Consider the following 24,427-nt stretch of genomic DNA (forward strand, 5'->3'; position numbering starts at 1 on the left):
TCTACCAAGGTAGAATCCACTACAGTTCGACTGCACCCACTATCCCTAAGAGCTGGAGTATCTACTCCATTGATCAGCACACTGTCTTTAAAGTAGTGCTTGGTATTATCTGGAATCCTAGCATAAACCTCTGCGACTTTAGGCTCCCAGGAGCCCAGGGAAACTAAAACTACCTCAGCTTCTATCCCGCTGGGAAACGAGTCTGAGGAGAAGGATGCTCCTGTAATCTCTTCTTCCTCGTAGGATGAGAAGGCCAGATTAGCGGAGTGGACCCCAAAAGGTTTAACCTTACACCGGGGATCCCCCTTCACGTGGCCAATTGCTCCACAAGCAAAACAAGATCCATTGGGTCTGTTTACATAGGGAGGCTTATTGTAACCAGAGTTCTGTTTCGGAGGCTGACCTCCGCTACCCTGTGAGTTCTCTTGTGTCTTACCCTTATTTTTCTTTTTGTGGCCCTTTTGAGAAGAAGATTTATCAGATTCTCCACCCTCCTTATCTTTGGACTTTTTCCCTTCCTCCTGCTTACCAGGATGAGTTTTGTCCTTATGGGACACTCGATGTGACACCCATAAGTCTGCTGCAATGGCCAGCTTCTTAGGATCTATCTCCTTCGAATTGGCCAAATGCTGCTTAAGCTCCGGGGAAGAAGATGCAAAAATGTGTTCCAGCATGACAAGATTTATCATGCCTTCGAAAGTAGAAACCTTATAACCTTCGACCCAGCCAGTTAAGTTTTTTAAGGATTCATTTACATAAGATACCCAAGTACCACCTTCTTTTTTCTTATACTCTCGGAATCATTTTAAATATTGGGCCGGAGTCTTTCCAAACTTTAAAATGAGAGTTTGCTTTAACATTGCGAAATCAGCTCGCTCAGCCTTCGACATTTCCATAATGGCACTACAGCCAGAATGGGGCAGTCTGCTGAGTAACCAGGCAATCTTATCAGCATTGTCAACTTGTTGAACTTCGCATGCATACTCAAACGCATTCAGCCAGTCCATAATGTCATTCCTTTCCTCATACACACTGAGCAGATCTTTCGGAAACCGTGGATGAGAGGAGGCCCCAGACCCATGTCCAGGACCCTTCGACCCATTTGCAACCTGAAGCTTGGCCAGTTCCAACTGGTGATCCCTGTCTTTCTGTTTTTCTGCCTGTTAGATTTTTAGCTTGACCCTATTGAACTCAAGCTCTTCCTGTAGTTTGGCCATATTGAACTCAAGCTTCTTCTGCCTAAACAGCAGCTCTTGCTTCTTGAATTCAAGCATGGCCTCCCCATCGACACTGGCAGAGGAAACATTAGACATCACATCCTCCCTGTCCTTGTGATCGCGGTGGATCAGTGCAGCGGCAGAACCGTCGGTTCTACCAGTGAGAGCAGCCCCACCTCCTTCCGCACTGTCCTCAGAAGTTATAGCGTCAAGCTGCGCTTCTTGCCACGCCACGATTCTTTGGATCATATCCAATTTCGTGCCTTGAGAGGAAACATCTCTCTCTGCACACATCTTTTTCAATGTTTCTGATTTAGAAGCATTTAAAAATAACAAGGTATTTGTTTCCATACTGTTAGATAGGACTATGGCCTTTTTAAAGTTAAACTATAACAATTCACTACGTGTCCTGGTAGGAATAACTTGAAATGCCTTAGTTCGTGTGCAACACTGGATACCTTCAGTCGTATCCCACCGCTGTACACCAATTTGTTAAGACGGATTTCTGAACTCTGTCCTGGCGGCGCAGAAGTTCAGAAGGCCAACCTAATTACTTGGAACAGGGTAACCTCTGGACAAGCCAGACCAATCAGGGTAGCGATCGCGGCAGTCAAGACTAGGTCTCAAGAGGGGTGAGGGTGACTGAAAGCCCGCAATGAGCACACAAAGCAAGGACACTTACAAACTACTCCAAACAGGTGTTATATTAAAAATATATACACATTTATTACAAGGCCTTTAAAACAATGAACGTAGCGGGAAATCACAATACAACTCTAGTAAACCAACACATACCATACCAATACAATATATATACAAATACAAACAAGTCTCAAGCGTTAGATGCACGAAATGTGCAGTCCACCTAAAAGGGAAGGAAAACAGGCAGTGCGAAATAATGCTTAGACCCAGTCCGCCTTCAGAGGCACCTAACTAAAAGGAAGTCCGAGCCCTACGAAGAGTGGAGCCTTGTGCTCAAAAGTACCTGCACACGTTGGTGCCAACGGGCAAAAGGGGGATTCTCTTCGAGGGAATCAGGCAGTTCAGTTTAGTGCACAAATGAAGAAGAACAGAGTTCCGCGACTCAAGCGCAGCCTCCACTGTGGGCAGAAGCAGAACGCGAGTACGGAAAGGCGTGCTGTTTTGACACAGTGGAGAAAAGCTATGGGCTCCTGCAGGAGGGCGACCAGTTCCTAGCTATGCTACTCACCGGTCCCCGATGCAAGCAGACCCAGGCTTCTCCGCGTCAGTTTCAGTCGCTGGCAGGTTCAGGAGAGCAGGGGACGTCTCGTCGTCGTGTAGAGTCTGCAGCAGCAGAGTTGAGTTAAAGATGTCCCAAACGAAGTGAACCTGCACAGTTTGTTACCACAGCAGGGCAACGGAGCGTGCGTGTGTATCTCAGCCAAATGTACACTACTCACTTCAGACCAGGGAACTCCAAGTGTACGAATCGTGTGAGAGTGACAGGACTAGAAATGCAACACAACCTGGCGGCGGTTACAGAGCAAGGCTCCTGTGTAGGCTGGTCCAAGGGTCGAAGTACCAGTACAGGCTTTCTGGTTCGATCAGAGGTAAAAAGGGTTTCACAAGGCGACAGCAGTGCAGAGGAGCAGTCCTTCAGCGGGTCACCAGCGATTCCTCAGTTCAGCCTCTTGGTTGCAGGATACTTGGCTCCTGTATTCCTTTGTTCGTGAGAACTCAGGAGATCGACATGGTAGTGGCGTTTCCAGCCCCCTCTTATCCACGGTTCCCTTCGCGCCAAAACGGAGGGGACCCAATGGGAGATCCGCTCATCTACACTCACACCATACGTGGACCTATCACGGACCACGGTGGTCCCAGGCATTCACACCACCCTAGACTCTCTGGCACCCAGGATGTGTATTGGGACCAGACATCCCAGCCCACATCCTGGAGGCACACACAAGGCCTGTAGAAGCCTGCGAAAGCATCTGTGTTTCGCGGGAAAGTACATGCCCAAATAAGGAAGGCCCCGGGTCGGCTCGACCTGGGGAAGGTGAAGGGAGCAAGACGGTCAGCGGACAGGACAAAGGAGCCTCGTGGTCTGGCCATTTTGGGAGCCAGGCCACCATTTTGGGTTAAGCGCGAGAAACGCGCTTAAAATGCCAAAAGGAGCCCAAAACACAAGAAACGATCGCTGCCACCATTCCCGTCCGTGATTCACTTGCATCGATCAGTTACAATCCAAAAAGAGTATCTAGGGCCTGTAGAAGGCTAGAGACCCAAGAGAGCAGTAATTTAGCTTACAGTGCCCTCTTGTGTCATGTTGCACGAAAGCCGCAACATGATAAAAGAAACTACGGAAAACAGCGTTTCCCGGTACTGACTGTCTTAAGGGCATGTCAGTTTCCTCGTAAGAATGGAGTGAAAGCCCAGAGGAGTGCGGCAGAAGGCTGCACTTCTCTGGCAAAGTCGAGATCAAGGTGAAAAACAACAGCAAAAAGTTTAGGGGTTGCCACATGGAAGGAAAATTACCCACAATTACGAAATCTTTCCTAACAACTGTTACCATCATACTCACAATTAGACCCTTCAATGGGAGACAAATGCAGCAGGTTCTCTTCTGAGCTGTGGGATTGGAACCATACAAGTTGCTTTTCACTAATGTTTCCTTGCAGGTGATAACTTGAGCACTTAGAAATTAACACTTGACTATCTTTACCACTTTTATCAAAAGTACACCACATTAATTTCATTATGAATGCATAAAGGAATTTTGTACAGACATTCGGGGGTCTGCAACCTTTGGCTCTCCGGATGTTTTGGACTTCAGCTCCCATCAACCCTAGCCTGTGTAGTCAATGATGAGCAATCATGGAAGTTATAGCCCAAAACATCTGGAGAGCCCCAGGTTGCAGACCCCTAGACAAGCTCACTGTCTCACGGTCGCTTCGAAGCTCTCAGTGTGTCTTTCAGTTTGGGGGCAAAAAGCAGGTTTTGCTTCAAGTAGAACAGCACGCAAGACGAGTTGTGCGGGGTACGCGTCAAAGGATTCCAGTCGACTCAAGGAGTGGATGGAGGCTACGAATCCACTGAAACCGTTTCCTACCACACAGCATTTGGCAGGGATCCCAGGTATGGCACTCCCCCAGAGAAGAAACAGGATAGGGGCTGCAGTCTCGAATAAGGGTTCTATCACATAATCTTTTGGGTTCTCGGGTGAGGGAGTGGAAAAAGTTGCCTCCACCAAATTCTTTCAGGTCGCAATTAGGAAAATTATCAAACTGTAAATATAGGGAAGGCAATAAAAACATGAGTGATAACTACCATAGGCGCGGAAGTACAGAACAGTGACTGTAATTATCATGGGTACCTAATTTGGATTTTCATCAAGGGGCAAAAAGCCCATCTCTCCCCTTCCCAGGACATTTTAGAAAAACATTTTACAGAGAGAATTTGAAAAAACCTAAAAGATTTATAAGGTGATCATTCACCTAAGCTCCTGTGCTACCTTTGCTTTTTAGGTCATTCTTTCTCTGTTTGATCACCTTTATGACAAAAAGGGGTTTTTGTGTCTAGCCATCCTAAAAAATTACTTTCACACAAAACTCTTCTTAATTAGGGGGCCCGCGATGTCAGTTCTGACCTTTGATAGATGCACCTTATCGTTGTGGTAGGAACCAGGTATGTTCAGGTTTATCAGGCCTGTCACCCTGCATAACTTTGCCATTGCCAGGTTCAGCTTCTTTCTAGATTTCTCATCTTCCCAGGCTTACGGGGACCTGGGCCTACACTACATCGAACTCTCTCAGCCTAAGTACCATCCTTCTCGAGCCCTTTGCTCAGCTATCTCCAACTCTTAAGGGTCAGACGCTTCTACAGACAGAGTGGGTGTTAGATCTCTCATCAATGCAGGTGCCTCCCTCTAGAGCGGCCTCGCTACCCTTCTCAGACTTGAGCCGGACCGCCTGAAGTTCCGGAAGCAGCTCAAAATGGTCTTTTTCTCCTCTGGCTTCACTCTCTCGTTCCCCTACTAACCTTCCTATCTGATGCGCCCCCTGGTTGCTTGGCACCCTCAGAGTCTCACAGGTTACCAGGCGCCTCTATGACCAGTCCTCCTTGCACTGCCGCCTGGCCTACTACTCACTTAGGGGCTGTAATCTGTAACCTCTACAGCTCCCCTGCCTACTTGCACTTACTCAGAGCCACGCTGCCCTGATCACACTTACACAGAGCCTTACTGGCCCTGCCCGCACTTCCCCCTACCCTCTCCCTTGCACTTTCCCCACTCGCTTCCCCCTGCACCTCTCGTTGTCACACTTGCAGGATCTGAATGTCACAAGGCCTAGTAAGATCGTTTGGCTTGTCTTCCCTCTGTCTCCCCTCCCTTGTCTTGTGGTGCCTAGAAACACGTGTGTACATCCGTGTTATAAATGCAATATCATTATCATTATCCTGCTCTGTGCTACTGGCCTCTGGGGATTATATCAGACGCTAACAGCCCTTTGTTTAGTTTTAAAAAAAAAGAGCCAGACATTTCTTTTAACAATTGTCTCCTGTCTTTTACTGTGAGTTCATTGCCCGCACTGGACATTTTGTAAATCTTCTTACAAAAGAATGGCCAATGCCCCAAGCAACTTTCTTTGCTTCAGCTGTGCAATCAGTAGGCAGAAGCGTGGGGGCACGGAGAGAGGTGGGGGATGAAAATCATATTACCAACCGGCACATACTGCACCCTCCACCCCTTACATTGTCTGTATAGCAATTTCCTTTTCCTTCAGCCTTGACACAGATACCCACATACCAGCTGCTGTTATGGCCTCACCTATCCTAAATGAGTGTGTCCTGAACACCACCGGGTTTCACCCCCTGCCACCTCTCACCCACACCATCGACATTACAGCCCACAACTGAAAGATGGTTAGCAGAAACCCACCCAGAGGTGATTGTAAGAATTGCGGGCCCCTTTGCCTGGCTCACGAGGGAAAACTGTTATGATACCTGATATTATCCAGGCCCTAATAGGGCCAGGGTTTACACAGACACTGCAGGGGATGTATATTGTCAAGCTGATTTTAAACTTGTTCAACATAAAGTTGTCAACACCTTGTGCAGTTGATAAGGCACCGTGGATATGTCAAAAGTGCAGTGCCAGACCTAACCCAGAGCAATCAAAGAAGTACCAGTTCTTATGTTATTTTTATGGAGAATTTGGTTAATTTTAGGGAATAAAACAGGCATATGCCAATCATCTTTAGGGCTAATCACAAAGGTTGTTTGAACCCCTAATCAGAGATCTGAGCCTAACATGGCCTAATCCAGCAAATCTTGAAGAGAAGAGCAATGCTTTGAAATAAGACCTTACCTATATAAAACTGCATAACATGTGCCACTCCTTTATGAGCCGGTAGGCTGCTTGGATAAAATACTCCACCATTCTCTACTATTCTGAAACGTATAAAGAATTTGGGGAAATCCTAGCTCCAGTCCTGTTTAAGGTGATCAGGCATCTAATGAAGACTGGAAAAAAACACGCTTCTGGTCAAAATCTAATATAATATTTTCAAAACAAGCACCAATGAAATCTATCACTTTGGCAGCCAATCTCACTACTCAATGTAGATACCAAAATATACACTGAATTACAGGCCAGTGCACTGTCACTGTACATTGCGCAGTCTTGCAGAAGCAACACAGATTACATTCTGGTCGCAACTGCACTTACTATACAAATCTAGCTATCTCAGTCAAAGACTGGGTTACAACACACACGTTGGATCTTTTGGCATCCTTTTAAATGGCAAACACACTTTTTTTGTATTGAATGGGTTTCTGTAGGTAGTCCATGCCAACCTTGGTCTGAATTGAAAATGTATGACTTGAGGAAGGGGTCTTTGCATTGGAATGGAGGAAAGACTATGGGCCTCATTACACGGACGGCGGTAAGGGTTTACCGGTACCGGTATCAGTATTTTACCAGTACCAGTAAAACCTTACCGCCTTACTACGAGGTCCCTTTTGGGTTGGAGAATTTAACGCCTGCTTTTTGCAGGCGTTAAAAACCAACCCGCAAAGGGACCAGGGAGCTAATTACCGTACCCCAATTTGCGGTGCCGTAATTAGCACCTTCCCATTTCCCATTATGCCCTATGGGGCAAAAATGGGAATGGGGAATGGCAATGGGGGAACGGGGAATTACCGCCCCACCAACCTTGGAATAGGGCGGTAATTCCCCTTTCCACCAAGGCGGTGCTGGTATTTTACTGGCATGGACCAAGGTGCTAATAGCACCTTGGTCCACCGCCGTCCGTGTAATGAGGCCCTATGTTTCAATGGTATGCTGACAGGCCGTTTCCCCATAATGTGGGCTGCTCCAAAGGACTGTCCACTCTCCCTCTTGTTGTTTGCTCTTTCCCTCAAACCTCTTCTCTGTGTTCTTTCAAAATGGATACAAACCTCCTAGCTTTGAAAAGTATCGCTCTCTCTACAGGATAATCCAATCTTCTAAAGAGCTTCATATAAAGAAACCGATCTATGTGCAATAACGAATTATTTACTGTGGAACCCAACATGTACATTCTTTTTTTCTTTTGACCCATTTATCAGCATATATATATATATATATATATATGTGTGGGGGAGACCCTGCCACAGCTCCCCTAAACTCCCCCACATTTATTATGACCTTAACCCATCCCCCCACAAATATATGCAGTGAAATGCAGCTTAAATATTCGATATTTTGGGCTTCGCAGTGATGGTCTGCGCAGTAATGGGGTGAAACCATAAGACAAACCATAATGGGCACTCTTTGGCGTAGAAAACACAGGCTTTACAAGATTGTTATAATTGCCACTGCTGGTAATTGTATTGCTGCTAATTGCAAGGCAGTCTTAAACCCTTCAGTGCATACTTGCTAATCTTGCATCATTATCAGAAGAGGGGGAAAGTGTGTTGAAACTCAATATAAACAATGATTGACTAACAAAGACACGGAAGTATTGTGTCCCATAAGCACTTGTTCTTTTCGTTTTGATTCATGATATATTTTGGTCTGAGATCCAGTCCCCATTTGCACTTCGAACCAAAAATGTCTTTTTGTTTGTCTACGTGTATTACGTTCAAAATGCTAAAACCTCTACATAAATGTGTTTGAAGTAAAACAACAACGGTCACTGCTCCATATTTTATGTGTATGCAGGTTAATCATTGAAGGTGTACAGGGGCGGCGAGGGCTGATAAGAGCATGGGGGTTATAAAATTCCTCCCTTAGATAGGAGAGCACAGGGGTTTCAACAACTTTCTCAATGCCGGAGGCACATCTTGGCTCTCTTTTTCCTGCCAGAGCAGGTGTGAGATAAACCTATTCTTAGATGGCTTTGTCTTAGGGTTGTATTCTTCTGGCTGTAAAGTGTCAAGACACAAACAGCTTGTAAAATCACTATAGAAAATAAACAAATCAAATTAACAAACTGCAACTACACCACATACCTAGCTGTCCACCGCCCCATCTTGGTCTCCACCACTTTCAATACCTATCTGTCCATCAGCCTTTCTTGGACCTTGCCATTCCCAAATCCCATCTGTCCACAACCTAACTTGGCGCTAGCCAACACGTAAACAAGCCCAACTTAGGCACCACCACCGGGTAGACCCCAGCAACTGGATGTCCACTTGGCCACCTTATTTCTTGCTACCTACAATACTCGGCTGCCCAAATGCCCTTTATCTCCTCAAGGCATCTGCGAGCATTCTGGAAAACCCTGGTGCCATGCTTAAAAGTTACAATCCCAACATAACATAAAAGGAAAAACCCACACTAAATGCTCTGAAGCTGCCACTGAATGGGATTTTGAGCAACAGAAATATGATGTTATGTTATATCATTGTGGATTTATATTACACCTTATATACCATTGGTATGTTCTCAAAGTGCTGCGGATTGAACGCCCTCGGGAACCATAGTCCAGGTCAGTGGAGAGAGTACGGTAGTATATAGTGCTTGGGCGCACTCAGTAAGTGTGGAGCCAGTGTGGTTTGCATGGTGTGTTGCTGAATTCTAATGCTAGGCATGGTGAGGTGGTTGTGTGAGATCAGTAGAATGTGTGCCGCAAGGCTGTGACCTCAAAGACTGCATTCTGGCAGGGGTGGAGCTTGTGTATGAGATTATGTGTGCAGCTAAGCCGATTTTTGTGGGGGTATAGCTGCGTTCTAAAGACTGTTGCGGTGTTCATGGAAGTTTGTTTGTTTGTTTGTTTTATTTATTTCTATAACGCACCTGACCCTGAGGTATCTGGGCGCGTTGGAACGCATGAAAAATTGTAAGGTGTTCTGTATGTGTGCAGCTACACCGAATTGATTGAGGGGTATAGCTGCATTCTATAGTTTGTTGGTGTAGAGGAGAGAGTGAGCATATCGGTATGTGTGAGTGTCTATGCAGATTGCTGGGAGACCCCTATTCCTGATTCCCTTCCAGTGCCCACTGAGATGACCATATCTATTCTAGAGTTTACCCAGGGTAAATTCTCTGTCTGGTGCAGTTTGTTCTGATTACCAGGCTCCAGATTGTCTTTCCCTGCTATGAAGTTTCATCAGTTTTGAGTTGCCCTATTCCTAATCTTTATTGGTTTAGGCAGGTTTTAAGTCATCCCTGTGTCTTGTTGAGTCTGCCATTGTTTATTGGGTGAAACCTTCACGTGGTGCAGTTACATCCAGTTCTGTTCTGGTTCTGTTAATTGTGAATTTTCAATACTAACTAGATTCGATGACTGGTGTTCAGTGGAACAAAGGACCAGCAACAGTTACTATGGCCATCCCTGTGTCTTGATGGGTGTGCAGATTGCTTATAGGATGACATCTTTTCAGTGTGCATTTACTTCAGTTGTGTTTTATCAGACATGCAAGTATATCCTAGGTAAGAAGACTATTACTCAATGAACTCGAAGGTCAAGCAACAGATCAGGCCATAATGTTAGTGGTGTGTCTGACTTTGTTATATGTAGAGGGTGTTAGAGTTTTCCTGATCTGGTGTGTGGTTAGTGTGTTGATGACAGGTGGCCGCACCTCAGTGTCACTTGCAGGATTTTGCTTTGCCAGATTTCTTGCCTGCTTCAGCGCGTGTTCCCTTGAGGTGGAGCAGAATCGGTCAATTTCTGAAGCTCGGTAATAAGTGCTAATGGGCCCATTTCTCAGGTCCCGGGTAATTTTTTATAGCAGGTGGCTGGGTATCCCTGTCATAGTTTATGGTTTGAATTGTGGAATTGCATCACATCATTGTCCCTTCTGAGAGCTAAGAGTGCTTTAGAGCTTATCTGATTGGAGGGTGTAGTGCATATCTTCAAAAGGCAAAAGAGCAAGTCTAACCAGGCACAGTTGGTAATGCACCCCAGGTGACTGAGTTAATGGCATAATTTCTGAGGCAGGTCAGGGTAACCTGACTTGATCAGAGACCACCTTAAATACCCAGTGGATGACAGGATCTGGCCCAGTCTTATTTTTTAAACATAGGTGCTATTACGCTCTGGGTTTGTAGTTCTGCGTATTCATTCACAGATAAGTAAGATTGACAGAGGTTGGCATCTCCTTGAGTGATAACATAGTGCATACTTCGAGGAAGATAACGATTATGCTCAGTAGTGGCAAAGAACATAAGTGTTGTTGACATCTCCTAGTCTTTGAGTTGGTGCATGTCTGGTCGAGGACAATGAGCGACCCCACTCATACTGTAAGAGCATGAGTATTATGTCTCAGGTTTGGAGATGTGGACATTAGGATAGTAGCAGGGTTTGGGGTCAACTTATTGGCGCAAAGGAGCAGCTAGGCCATTGTTTACCGAGCCAGCAGCTTCCTAGCGTTGAAACAAACTGATCACTAGAGCCAACATCCGTGTCCTGACTGTTCTTACCTCCTTGTAGTGATGTGGTTCCAGCCAATTCTGGCCATTGGTGGTGGGTCGAGTGGCCCAAAAGCAGCCCATTACATGATTTAGGGAAAGAGCTAGGTTTGGAGTGCTTTCCAGAAAGTCATGTATTCTTGGCTGTGTCGAATGTGGGGAGGCAGTGAGGTCCACAGTGTTGGCACCAGGGTTGAGTAGGCGGAACCTCCAATCCTGGCTGAATTGGAGGCAGGAACCACTAGGAGGATGGCCGTTCTTGACCTTAGGGTTCGGGTTGGGAGGTATAGGATAATCTTTTCTTGTAGGTATATGGGGCCAGCTTTGTGCACCGCTCGGTGAGTAAGGCCCAGGATTTTGAAGGTGGCCCTTCATCCAATTGGGAGCCAGTGTAGGGTACAGAGAGCAGGTGAGATGTGATCTCTTCATCCCAGTTTGGCTGCTGTGTTTTGGACTCTTTGGAGTTTTTTTAGTTGGTAGGCTGGTGCACCCAGGTAGACGCAGTTTGTGTAGTCAAGTCTGGACATGACAATGGACATAATTGCAGCCAATCTATTACGGTAGGTGAGGCAAGGGAAGATGCGCTTCAGAAGCCTAAGGTGGTAGTGACAGGATTTGGATACATTATTGATGTGGTGAAACAGGGTTAGGCAAGACCATTGTGCATCCAAGGTTTTTCACTGTGGTGGAGGTGGGGGTGTTGAATGCCGAGGGAGGGTGGACTGTTCTATCTTCTTTCATTGAAGGACAGTTTTGGGATGGGTTTATTTTGAAACTTTTTTTTAAAATGCGAATCAAATTTTATTTTATTTTTATTTTTGGGAATGGTTCCCCCAAACGCCCCTTCCCCTATTGATTTTTAATGTATTCCTGATCTCGCCTACACCTTATCTGCACCTACCCACCTCCCTATATTTTCCAATTAGTTTTTTTGAAAAAAAGTTTCATTAAAAAACACAGAAAAAAGTTTAGTTGATGAAAGAACGGTATATGGGGTGGCCATGGGGACGGTTGAAGGAATAGCACTGTATTGTCGCACACCATGATCTCTGTTTCCCCTGGGTTCAGAAGGAGATGGTTACTTGTCATCCATAAGTGAATATATAGGTGACATGCTACAAGATTAGGGTGAGGATCGGAGCTTGATTTGGGAATTCTCAGGATGATTTGTGTGTCATCAGTAAAGTTATAGCAGGTGAGGTTGTGAGTGCGGATGATCCCTGGCAGAGGGGTCATGTAAAGGTTGAAGAGAAGAAGTGAGAGGCTGGCCCCTTGGGGTATGCCAGTGTTCACTGGGCGTGTGGTTGAGAGGAAAGGGTGAGGAAAGTGATTTGCTGTCTGTTATTGAGGAATGAGGCAATGCAGTTGAGTGCCGAATCTCGGATGCCTAGAGAGTGTATTCTGTCAAGGATGATTGCATGGTTAATGGTATCAAACACTGCTGAAAGGTCAACAAGAACAAGTGCAGCACGCATCCTTCAGAGTCTGTAGAGAGTTAGGGGGTAATTCATAGAATTTGGCGCACAAGTGGCGCACGTGCGGTAGTCTGCGCCAGCCGCGTGCGCCAAAACCCATTTTAGCGCACAGCGTATTCAGGGATTTATACATCCATAAGCAGCCATGGCGCAGAGTGGCACAGCGACCTTGCAGCAGTGCCAGTTATGCCTCCAACCCCACCCCGTGCGCCAAAGACATCGCACAAATCCAATACATGGCGCAAAGGCCAGTGGACCAGCATGCAGCCCCCCAACAACGAAAACATGTGTAAAACTCCCAGCGCACCCCTCGGAATACACATACCCCGCTCGCGCCAGGACATTCGTGTGTAAAACTCCCTGCGCACCCCTTGGAATACACGTACCCCGCTCACGCCAGGCCAATTGCGTATAAAACTCCCCGCACACCCCTCGGAATACACGTACCCCGCTCGCGCCAGGTATATTAGGTGGAAAATGTCCCCCGTGTGGTGTGGGCTGCCTGTGGGGTGTGCCCAGGGTGGATGGGCTGCCTGTGGGGCATGGGGAGGGTGAGTGAATTGCCTGCGGGGCATGGGGAGGGTGGATGGGCTGCCTGCGCTTATTCCGGGGGTGCGCAGGGAATTTAACATGCGATAGGCCTGGCGCGAGCAGGGTATGTGTATTTCGGGGGTGCGCTGGGAGTTTTACACGCGATTGGCCTGGCGCGAGCGGGATACATGTATTCCGAGGGGTGCGCAGGGAGTTTTACATGCGATTTGGCATTGTGGGCCCTCCTGGGTGTGCCCTCTCCCCCCTCCCCATGCCCTGCAGGCAGCCCACACTACATTGGACAACCCACACCCCTGACCATGCCCTGTAGGCAGCCCACATGTCACCATTCAACTGTGAGCCCCGACTCATGTCCCCCACCCACCCACCATTGACGGGCACCTGCCAGCAGGCCCTGACTAATGTCCCCACCCCACCCCCAGTGACGGGCACCTGCCAGCAGGCCCCGACTTATGTCCCCACCCAACATGTCATGACAATCCAGATCCATGGCCCTTATGGCCACCCAAATCCCACCCCACGCCACCCCAGGCCTAACAACCAACCAAGCATTCCATCCACTCCACATTGAAATCCCTATGTCATGATAGAGCCCAAATAACCAGTATGCGCATGAGTACAAGTCCATCAGACCCACACAATGGCGACACATGCATGAGAAAACCCACATTGTGACATGCACAAAACCAATGAGAGAAGACCACAAAAATATAAAAATGTATTATATACAAAAATGAATGAATCAAATGAAATGACACAAGAAATAAATGATAAATAGAAGGATGTCCGAAATGAAGGAAAAAATATTAATGGCGAAATCAATAAAACGTAAAGAAAAATGCCTCCAAAGTGTCCGTCCATAACACCAAATCCAAAGTCAAAATGAAAACAAAAACATTCCTCCATGGTAAAAATAAATATGTAAAATCAGGTCCATAACTATATACAATGTAATAGTCAAGGGTCCAATAGCCCAACAATCCAAAGGAAACCTAAGAAAATACCTACCTAATAAATAAATAATTACAAAAAGCCAGGGCATAGTCCATGCGCCCCAAAGGAAAAAATAAATAAAGGAAACCTACAACTACATAACTATTTACAAAGGTGGCTGGCTAGTCCCACGGCTCACTGTTTGTTCCGGGCCAGGGCATCATCGAACTTCACGTCGATGTTCCAGAGGCGGGCCTGTTCCCTGGCCTCGAGGTCTCGCAGGGATGCAGCCATGGAATCCCTCAACTCCCTGCGAGTTTCCTTGAGGCCCTGCGCCCGCCTCAAAGGCTGGTGCATGGAGTTCTCCGCCCTGACAATACTGAGCCGTGCCCTCTCTGCCCGCCGCCTCTCTGCATCTATTTGCTGGACCCAACTGCTGTCACACGGAAGACACTCCCAGTCCAGGGTCCTCCTGCCCCTCAGCCGATGCCTGCCCCCAGGGTGTTGATGGCCCAGAGTCATGATGCCTCCCACGCTGAGCCTGCTGCTGCCTCTGACGCAACTGCCTCTGCCACCACAACGGCATCCAGGCTGATGGAATCCCCCAGCGCCGTCGTGCACGTGCCCTGCCCGATGATGCCGGCACATCCTCCATCCGCTGGCGTCCAGTTGGTGGGGTGGCCACCCCTGCTGGACCTCTGACTCCCGACTGCGGCAGGGATGGGATCTCCCAAATAACTGGCTGGCTGCGTTGGTTGGGGCAGATCCACAGGGGGACCTGGTGGCATCTGGGCTGAAAGACGGCACAGAGAACGACTGGCATATAGTGTGCACAGAGGAGGAGAGGGCCGCAAGACTGGCTGACACATGGAGGACACCCCCGACCATGGACCCTCCCAACTGCACCCAGGAAGCACGCACATCATCATGAATGTCATGTGTGCGTAATGCATCACCAATCAGGATGGACTCCATCCGGTCACGGGTCCCCTCGTCCACAGGTAGAGGAGTGCCAGATGACGTGGACCTACCTGCGGACGGGCCTGGGACGGGGCATCCCTGCTGGTGCATGGTGATGCAGTCACAGTGTCAGGGACAGAGACATGCACAGGCACCTCTGCGGCGACCTGTGCTGCCTTCTGCCCCTGCCCCTGGACTGCACCACTTGCACCAGTGGTACCACACCCGCCAGGCCCCATGTGCAGCTCTGTAGCGGCCTCCTCCTACTCTATATATACCACCGAACTGGATGGCTCTGCACCATCTTCCGCCATTGCAAGCCCCTGTGGGGGCTCATCCGCCCCTTCCGCTGCAGCCGTAGTGGCAGACGCGGCACCAGTTCCCTCGCTCCCGTGTTTAGGCCTGTGTGTGTCTTTTGGCGTGCATGTGTTTCCCCTATTCGATTCCATGAATAAGTGTAGTTCGCTTGCGTGTGGCCGTTCCTTGTATTTCCCAGCAGTACTTCCCCAGTTACGCCCTCATTTTCACACGTTGTTCCCCATTTGGTGTGTTCTGCCCCGTGTTCCACCCCCTTTTGGTGTGTGCGCTACACGTTGTGCGCTTTAGCTGTGCGCATCCGTGCACGGCATTCAGGATGTTGCTGTGACGTGTGCGCGTGCGCTTGCTTTTTCACACTTGCGCCAAGATTTTCAGCGCACATTTGTTCCATGAATCGGCCCCTCTGAGGTCATCCCAGATCGAGATCAGTGTGGTTTCAGTTCCGTGGTGCGGACGGAAGCCTGATTGTGCGGGGTCTAGGAGGTTGTTGGATTCTATGAAACAGTTGAGCTTAGACTAAGCAGAGCAGTTAATGAGCTTTGCAAAGAATCGGGTGTTGGAGATGGGCCTATAATTGATTGGTTGTAGAGGGTCAAAGGATCGTTCTTGAGAAAGGGATTTGACATGCACAATTTTGAAAGGTTCTGGCGAGATGCCAGAGGTGAGGGAGTCATTAAGTATGGACTTCGCCAGTTCTTTTGTACAATTGGAGTTGAAGATTTCTTTGAGGAGAGAGGTGGGACAAAGATCTAGGGGGGAGTCGGAGGGTCAGCTGCTGGATTGTAGTTTGACAGATTTGTCGCTCAAGTGTGGCAAAAAAAGAGTGGCGAGGTCCAAAGTAGTAATCCAGACTAGGAGTCTTGGTCAGGCAGAATGCTAGAGTGGCAAAACATAGGGGAGTATTCAAATTGCTCTAATCACAATTGATCGTGGGAGAATTGCTCGTGGGAAAATGCATCTAATTGGAAATGCATAAAATAGCCAAAATGCAGGCAGAAAGGGCTACTCGCACCCTGGTATCTTACCTCAATCTCATGCCAGTGGGGAAAGGAGCGGCAGCGCTCTCCATTTCTGTGTCCCTTTGGTGTATCCTACCTCTGGGCAAGCCTTGGGGCAGGGATAGAGCGGAGTAATTACTGGCCATTGGCCAAATACTTATTTAACTTTGAAATAGTATTGAACTGTTTTAAATCACCTCCACAAGCACATCATATCCTTTTGAGAACACTTTCAATGGAGGAGCCTGTACTGGAACCTGTGTCGTTTGGGCAGGCACTAGGATCCACACATCCTAGGGCTGGACTTCTTAAGTGAAAGGAAATTGTGATGGTGCTTAGTCTATTCATTTTATATGTATTTGATTTTTTACCTGCTTAATTGTTGATGAATTGGTAGGGAACCTACTGTGGAATGTATACATTTACGATATATGGTTTTGAGTGATGTTACCACCTGCCATTCCCAATTCTCAGTGGTTTCTTAAATGCCTAATAATTAGTTGTACCTTAATACATGGCCTGTCCAAGCTGAACGGTTGTATTATTCTGTGTAGACTCACTGAGGCCCCAGACCATACTCACACTCTGCCGAGATTAAGCCTTGACTGCGCTCCACAATACTGTGAAGATGGATTTTAGGAGGCCACCCTAGTTATAGTGAACAGGGGAACTCTGAAAGGTTAGCCAAAACCCAATCAAGGCAGCAATGGAGAGAAGTCAAGGCTATTCCCAGGAGAGTGCGAGTGGGGTCAGGGGTTTCACAATTAGTCCACACAGTGAAGCACACAATTCAATTTAGACTTGAATGTATACCAATAGTTATTTATGTTATGTCTTAACACACTAAAAAATGAAACAAGCAGGTGATACCATTGCAGAACACTCAATAATAAACATATCTACAGTTCACCACAATTTCTTAAAATGAATTCAAGGACTTTATAAAAGTAAGATGGAACCCAGTCACATGAAATATTCCCTAGCTTCAGAAGCCCAATCCCTATGATGAGTGGGGCCTTATGCCCAAACATCACAAAGCTTCTGCCCAGAATATATCTGATGCAGGTACATGTATTGTATTGTATTGTACTTGTCATTAGTATAGTACCAATTTTACCATGATTATAGTACAAAGCGCTGTTAGCTGTTGGAGGTCATGGAGCTTGATTTGGAAGCGTGTGTGCATTTGGCCGAAAAAGACTTAGCTGGGGTAGCCAGGCTCCGGTAGAGAAGCAACACATGCGTTCATGCATGTGGATGGGTTCTGAGAGGAGTAGATGTGGAATCAGTGCTAAAGACTCGCTATGTGTTCAGCGTGCAAGAATTTATCACAGGTCTGCTCTGCATTCTGCTGTCAGAGGTGTTGAGGCGTAGTCTGGTGTATGTAGGCAGAAGGTTTAGGTGAACGGCACAACCACATTTCTGTCGAAGACCTTGCTGTATACTGATGAGTTTGGATAGCCATGCCTGTGGCCAGTGGAGTGGTGTATTATACGTACCTTGCCGCCATTGATGGCGCTTTGTTATTAAGGCGCCCGCTCAGTGATTCAAAAGTACATGGAGAAATACCTACATTTGGGCTACTTTAGCAGTGGGAGAAAACTCCTAATATTTGAGATTAAACAGTATGTGGAGAAACACCTGTGTTTGGGGTACTTTAGCAGTTGGAGACAATGGGCCTCATTAAACGGTAGGCGGTAATCCCTTACCACCCTACTACGAGGTCCCTTAGCGGGTCCCTCCCCTAATGCCTGGTTTTACCAGGCATTAGGGAAGGGACCCGCTAAGGGACTTCAGAGCTAATAACGGTAACGCAAATTGTGGTACCGTTATTAGCTCCTTCCCCATTCCCATTGAGCCCTATGGGTGCTCAAATGGGAATGGGGAATGGTTCCTGGAATGGGGATTTACCGGGTCCTCCAGGGTCAGAAGGACCCGGTAAGTCCAGGGGAGTTGCTAGGTCTGGAAAAGACCCGGGGCTAAGCTGATGTCGGAACTGTTGGGACTGGGGGCTAGCTAGTCTTTTGGCTGTAGCTCCTGTGATTCTATCCGGGGCTACAACCAAAAGATCAGGGGCTATAGCCCCCCCTAGCAACGCCCCTGTGTAAGTCCCTATTCCGGGAACACGGACCCAGAATGCGGTAAGGAGGTAGCCATGGTGCTAATAGCGCCATGGCTACTGCCTACCGTGTAATGAGGCCCAATGCCTAAATTTGAGACAGCAGTGAATGAAAACGAATTACTAGCTGGCTAACATGAGTGTGCCATGTTATGTAAGGTAACAAGGGTAGTACTGGAACACAGTAATTGTCATTCACTGCTGGTTAACGACAGAGGGCTTCGTGGTCTATAACTAAGGTTTCCAGTTTTCCGTTTTACTGATTTTTACACATAAATACAGACGGAAATCAATCTGCTTTCTGTCTGTATTTATTTATAAAAATGGGAAAAAACAGAAAACCAGATTGTTCCGTCTGGTTCTCTATGATGTCACTCATACATCATAGGCCAATCGCATTGCAGATTGCCAGCATGGAGAATGTAAAACATGTATGAAAATAACATTAACGTTCTTCAAATCGCTGACAGCATATATCTTAAGACAGCAGCAGTCAAAACAGCAAGCTTTTATTGTTATGGAAGACATTGAGCTATCATTTCTTTCCTTTATGGTTGCATGTGTGGTTCAATAAACGCATTTATTTGTTAGAATAAATGCGGAAAAATACTGGTTGCAAAATATTTTTTATATGACAAAAAAGAAATGTGGATACATACAGAAAAAAAGTTAAAAAATAAATATGGATCAATACAGACGGATATGGCAGAAAAATAAATACCATAAAACCGGCAGCCTTACCTATAATACAGCATGTTATCGCTGTATTTGTATAGAGCAATGATGGGTCAGGCCTGGTGACATAGCTTTGCATTTTTCATTACAGATCTCCACAAGGATGCTGCCATTATGAACACTTTGTATCCTGATCTATCCAATAGGAATTCTGTCCCCAAGCTACACTTTACCCTGGGATACAACAAGGAAAAGGCAGAGCTTGTTGTTGCCCGTTTGGAAGGTAGGTATCTCTCAGGTTCCTCAACCAAATGCCACATTAAGAGGTGCCCACTATCACCACATGAAAGTGTTATAATCCTAACCTGTGACCAACAATAAGGCTGGGTTCAGTGGGGCTTTTCTTATGGGCATACTCCTTGCATCAACGCCCCTTTATGTATGCCTAAATTGCAGAAACTGCTCTGGAGCCTATGATTGAGTTGATAGGGCCCAAGTAGTAATACTTTGTTCCCAACAATTTTTGGAAACCTCTATCCTACACTACATGATGTTTTTCATACCTGATGTTTGGCGCACCTTTTTCGATACTAATACTAAACACAGTGCCTGTGGTGGCAGGCAGGGTTGGTATTAGTGCAAAGCCATGTCCGGTGACACCTAAGTAATCACCAAAAGGGGTCACCAAATTACCATGGAAGCAAAGCATCAAAATATGACATCAACAAGGGTGGAAGAAATACTTGCACTGTCCTACCATGCGGCAGACAAATTCACCAATGTCTGGCAGTAGTTGAGTCACCAGGGAAGCTAAAAAGGTACAGCCGTCATTCCAATCCCTATGCTGTTGAGAGACTGGTAGAAAAGGCGGCCCAAAGCAGATAGTCGGGTGAAGCCTGAAGGTCCATGATGGAAGAGGGTAGAGAGGCACGAGAGATCAGGATATTTAAAAGCTCTTCTTGCTCTCTCCTTACACCATGGGTAACACTTCATCATTCCTTGTCACACTGCCTGAATGGAGGACATCAGGGTATCAGTGCAAATGAAACACTACAGGTCCAGTCCACCATAAGACCGGTGTCTCCATTTATTACCTAAGGGTTTCCAGAGACAGCGGACTGCAAGAATTGCATGTTCAGCATTGGTGCATCAGTGCATGGGTGCGTCATGCCAGAAGTTGGTAAGATAACCACTGCCAAGGTCTGTGAGTAAACTTCAACTCAGAGACCTGAATCCCAGCAGGTCCGTGCAGCTGTTTATCCTTCATTTGTAGTTATAAGGTAGTAAGTGGTATTTATAGCACCTGTCATGTATACCATAGTTACAATGTAAGCTTATGTGGAAACTGTGATAACAATATTTTTATTGTCCCTTCCGGAACACAATGCAGTCTCAAGATCTTGCAGACTGATGATGACATCACGTTCATGACATATAACTTTCCGTTTGTTGACTGCAGTATCAATCCCCTTACTGTGTCTTACTCTTGGCAGCAACCTTCGGCAGTAGGATTCCGGTGGTGGGGGAGGGGCAATGGTGAATGTTTTGGGGGCCTGATCATGGGATCTGGAATGCCCCATAGTGGTTCATAGATCACAGTCCTTGCCATTAACATGTTTGCAAATGTACAGAGGAGCTAATGCAGGGGGTGCGGTCAGGGGAACAGGAAAGGGTTTGATGGTTTAAGGTAGCAGGCGAGACCAGGTACAGTTACCAGGTACAGTTCATGATATGCTTCTCCTTGGATTTCCTCTGCTGCATTGCCACTGACCAAAAAGGGTCTATGGAAGCAGGTGGAGGGAAAGGCAAAAAGGAGCTACCTACAAAACATTCAATTTTGTATGAAACAAAACCCAACTACTCTGTGCCCTTTGAGGGAAAATGCATAGTGTTATGCATATATACATATATGTTCTTGTACAATCCTGCACTTTGCATTATCGCGCATGACAGGAGATTTGCAGTCAGGTCAGGTATAGACCAGCATACACCACACAACAAGGCACATTGCAATGGCTTACAAATGAATGGGTTCTTTTTAAATATTTAGGCATGTCCAATGTGTTCCTCATGGCTTGTTGGAGTAATTCATTCTTACTTTTCTCATAGCAGCCACTGGAACGAATGAAGGCGATGAAGAGGCTTTGTGTGACTGCTATATCCACGGCAGCCTCACCACAGGCACAGGCAGAACAGAGGCCCAGACTTCTCTGATGAAGAAGTCTTCTCATGTCATTTGGGATGAAACACTGCTATTCTCATTGATCGAGTTGGAGAAACCAGAGGCAACCCTTACATTAACCCTCAAGAACTGTGACAGATTCTCCAGGCACAACATATCAGGAGAGATAAAGCTGAACCTTGCAAATGTGGTTACCCCTGTGGGTGCTGGCCACTGGGTGGACATGAAGACTCTGGGAAAGGTATTTAGCATGTTATGTAATTTTAAAGGTTCTTATACCAAGCACTGTTGCCACCTGCATGATGTCTTGGTGCTCTGGCGGATCTGAAATTGCAAGGGGGAGGTGGGTATTTTAGTAGGACTGAGCAGGAAAAAAGAGCAAGAGAGCTATGATGTGCTGTTAGCAGCTTCAGTTCGGGGACACCGTTCACTGAGCGTAGGTGTGTTTTTTGGGTGGTAGCCGGCATGTGGTGTTGGGCGAGGTATGTGTGGTTTGTTTCAATGTTGTGGTGTTGTGAAGTGTGTGCGGTTTGTTGTGCTGTAGAGGTATGGTTGTGTTTAGTTCAGAGTTTGAGAAGGTGTATGCAGAAGGGTGAGTTTTTAGTAGGGTTAGTTAGTGGCAGTACCTTTCCTACCTCTGCTGTTCTAACTAACTGCAGCCCATTTCCCTTCCCCTGTTGTGCATTCTGGTGTGCAGCAATTACCACCCATAGAAATTCCTCCAGGGAGGATGTGTGCCCTGTTCCCTGTGGTCTGTATGTGTGATATATGGCTCACTAGCACAAATGGGCTAAATGTGAGATATTGCTCCCTAACACAGATGGGCTAAATGCAAGAATTGGCTCACTAATACAAATGGGCTAAATGCAAGTTATTGATCCCTAATACAGATGGGCTAAATGTAAGAGTTCTCTTACTGACACAAATGGGCTAAATGGAGAAACACCTCAATTTGACTCACAGCAGTAAAGTGAGAAGCTCCTGAAGTTGAGACAATTGAGCAGTGGGAGAAGTGCCTAAACCTGAAACAAAGCAATACGGGGAAAACACCCAAATTTGAGAAAGTTCAGCAGATGGAGAAACACCTAATTTTGAGACACAGCAGTACATGGAAGAACACCTAAATTTGAGACATTAGAGAAGTGGGAAAAACCCCTACATTTGAGACACAGCAGCAAATGGAGGAACACCTACATTAGGAACACAGCAGTAGATGGAGAAACGCCTACATTTGAGACAGAGCAGTAAATGGAGGAACACACAAATTTCAGATATTAGAACAGTGGGAGAAATGCCTACATTTGAGACAGAGCAGCAAATGGAGGAACACCTAAGTTAGGAACATAGCGGTAAATGAAAAACTCCTACATTTGAGACACAGCAATACGTGGAAAACACCTAAATTAGGGACTCAGCAGTAAATGGGGACACAGCTATATTTGAGAATGAATAGTAAATGGAGAAACACATACGTTTGAGTCACTTGAGCAGTGGGAGAATTGCATATATTTGAGACAGAGCAGTGGATGAGAACCACTTACTATCTGACTAGCATGCGTGTGCTATGTCATGTAAGTTAATAAGATTGGTAGGGCTTTGCTAGAATACAGAAATTGCTGTACTCCCCACCATTAACCACACTTACCTGCTGGTTGATGGCGGCATGATTCCTAGGCAAACACGGGCAAACATGAACTGGAGCTGTTTCTTTGGAAGCTGCCCTTTGCCTTGGGGCCCTTAGCTGGGGGCTGCCGAGGCAGGGCAGCTGCCCTGGGAGGTTGGTCTAAATGGATCCTGTTAGCCAATCACGGGTGGTGGTAGACCTGGGAGGAGGGAGAGGGATTCAAATCAGGAAGCGGCAGTGGCTGGTGCCGGTAAAACCAATACAAATGCACACACAGTATTTTATTTCTAAAGTCCTAAGCAGGTGAGATTTACAAACCAAGGGGTCGGGCAGAAGGAAGCCTCGCCTTACCTTTGGAAACACGGAACCAAGTGGCTCAGAGGCTGTAACAATGCGTGCGGGTGCAATTTTATTTCTAAAGTCGTAAGCAGGCTAGATCCTGTTAGGCAATCACAGGTGGTTGGAGAGCTGGGAATCAGGAAGCGGCAGTGGCTGATGCCAGTAAAATAAAAACAAGCACACATAGAGCGCATATTATTTCTAAAGCCCTAGGCAGGCGAGATTATACAAGTAAAGGGGTCGGGCAGCAGGATGCCTCACCTTACCTTTAGAAACACTAATTCTTGGCCCCATCGTGTGCCACTGTTGGCCCCTCCTGCGGCCTCTGATTAATAAGGTCTGGATTGATCTGGTCATCATAAGATCCCTCCTAGTTGTCCTCTGCTGTTTCTAGATTGGTTAGGGTCTGGATACAAATCACTACTGGAACTATATGATGCTCCTGTGAAATGAACACAACGTTTCGTGGTAGCTTCTTTGTTCTTTGTTTCTAACTCTATTCTGTAGCTCTGTGGTAAAATGTTCCTCTGAATATGAAAAAGCCGACCCATGACTGAACGTTGGTAAATCCTTGCGAATGTGCCTTATTCTGTCTGCAGTAGTCTATTCTTCAAATTCAACAATTTCCTTCTCTATCTCTTCCAGATGTTTTTGGAAAAAGTCCAACGCACTATTTTTTTGAAATCTTCCTCTTTTTTCCAACAAGTCCGTCAACAGTATCAGGTCAAAATATAGTTTTGTTTTGCCCGATTCAAAAAAAGATTGATTTAGAAAGGCCACTCTGTGACTGCACAGAGTGGTCTTTATAAATCGATCTGTCATGCCCCTGCAGCACACAAGGGTGCGCAGGGCTGACAGACATGGGAGAACAGGTAAGTGTGGATGTGTGTGTGTGTGTGTGTTGCGTGTGTGTTTAAGGGGGTCCGGAGAGAGGCAGAGGCGAGTGATGAAGAGAGCTTCGAGGCTGGAATCCGCCTTCCCCGATTTGGAAGGCATCCAGCCAGAGCGTGTGGGTGTCGGGGGCAAGGCAGGGGGATCTTTTTGCTTTTTGCAGGCTGCCTAAAATCGGCTGAAAAACAACTGCGACCCGCAAAAAGAAGAAATATGACATAGAACCCTGTCAACATGTCTTGCGTGACTTCTCTAGCCGTTTCAATTATTAGTCTCTTAAAAGGCTCTCTA

At 46.6% G+C, this 24,427-nt stretch overlaps 1 protein-coding gene across 3 annotated transcripts in view; it reads left to right on the forward strand.

The window, feature by feature from the left end:
* SYT13 (synaptotagmin 13) overlaps positions 1–24,427 on the forward strand; it is a 393,082-nt gene that overhangs the window by 185,019 nt on the left and 183,636 nt on the right. For 2 of the 3 annotated variants that reach the window (XM_069623295.1, XM_069623297.1), the window contains 2 exons: positions 19,252–19,383; positions 21,210–21,523. In XM_069623295.1, the coding sequence (XP_069479396.1) occupies positions 19,252–19,383; positions 21,210–21,523 (446 nt within the window). The remainder of the gene's footprint in view (positions 1–19,251; positions 19,384–21,209; positions 21,524–24,427) is intronic. The other variant, XM_069623296.1, reaches the window with a different exon arrangement.

Source organism: Ambystoma mexicanum, chromosome 11 (assembly GCF_040938575.1).
Source record: "Ambystoma mexicanum isolate Mex_15411 chromosome 11, UKY_AmexF1_1, whole genome shotgun sequence".
In the NCBI taxonomy this organism is placed as follows: Eukaryota; Metazoa; Chordata; class Amphibia; order Caudata; family Ambystomatidae; genus Ambystoma; species Ambystoma mexicanum.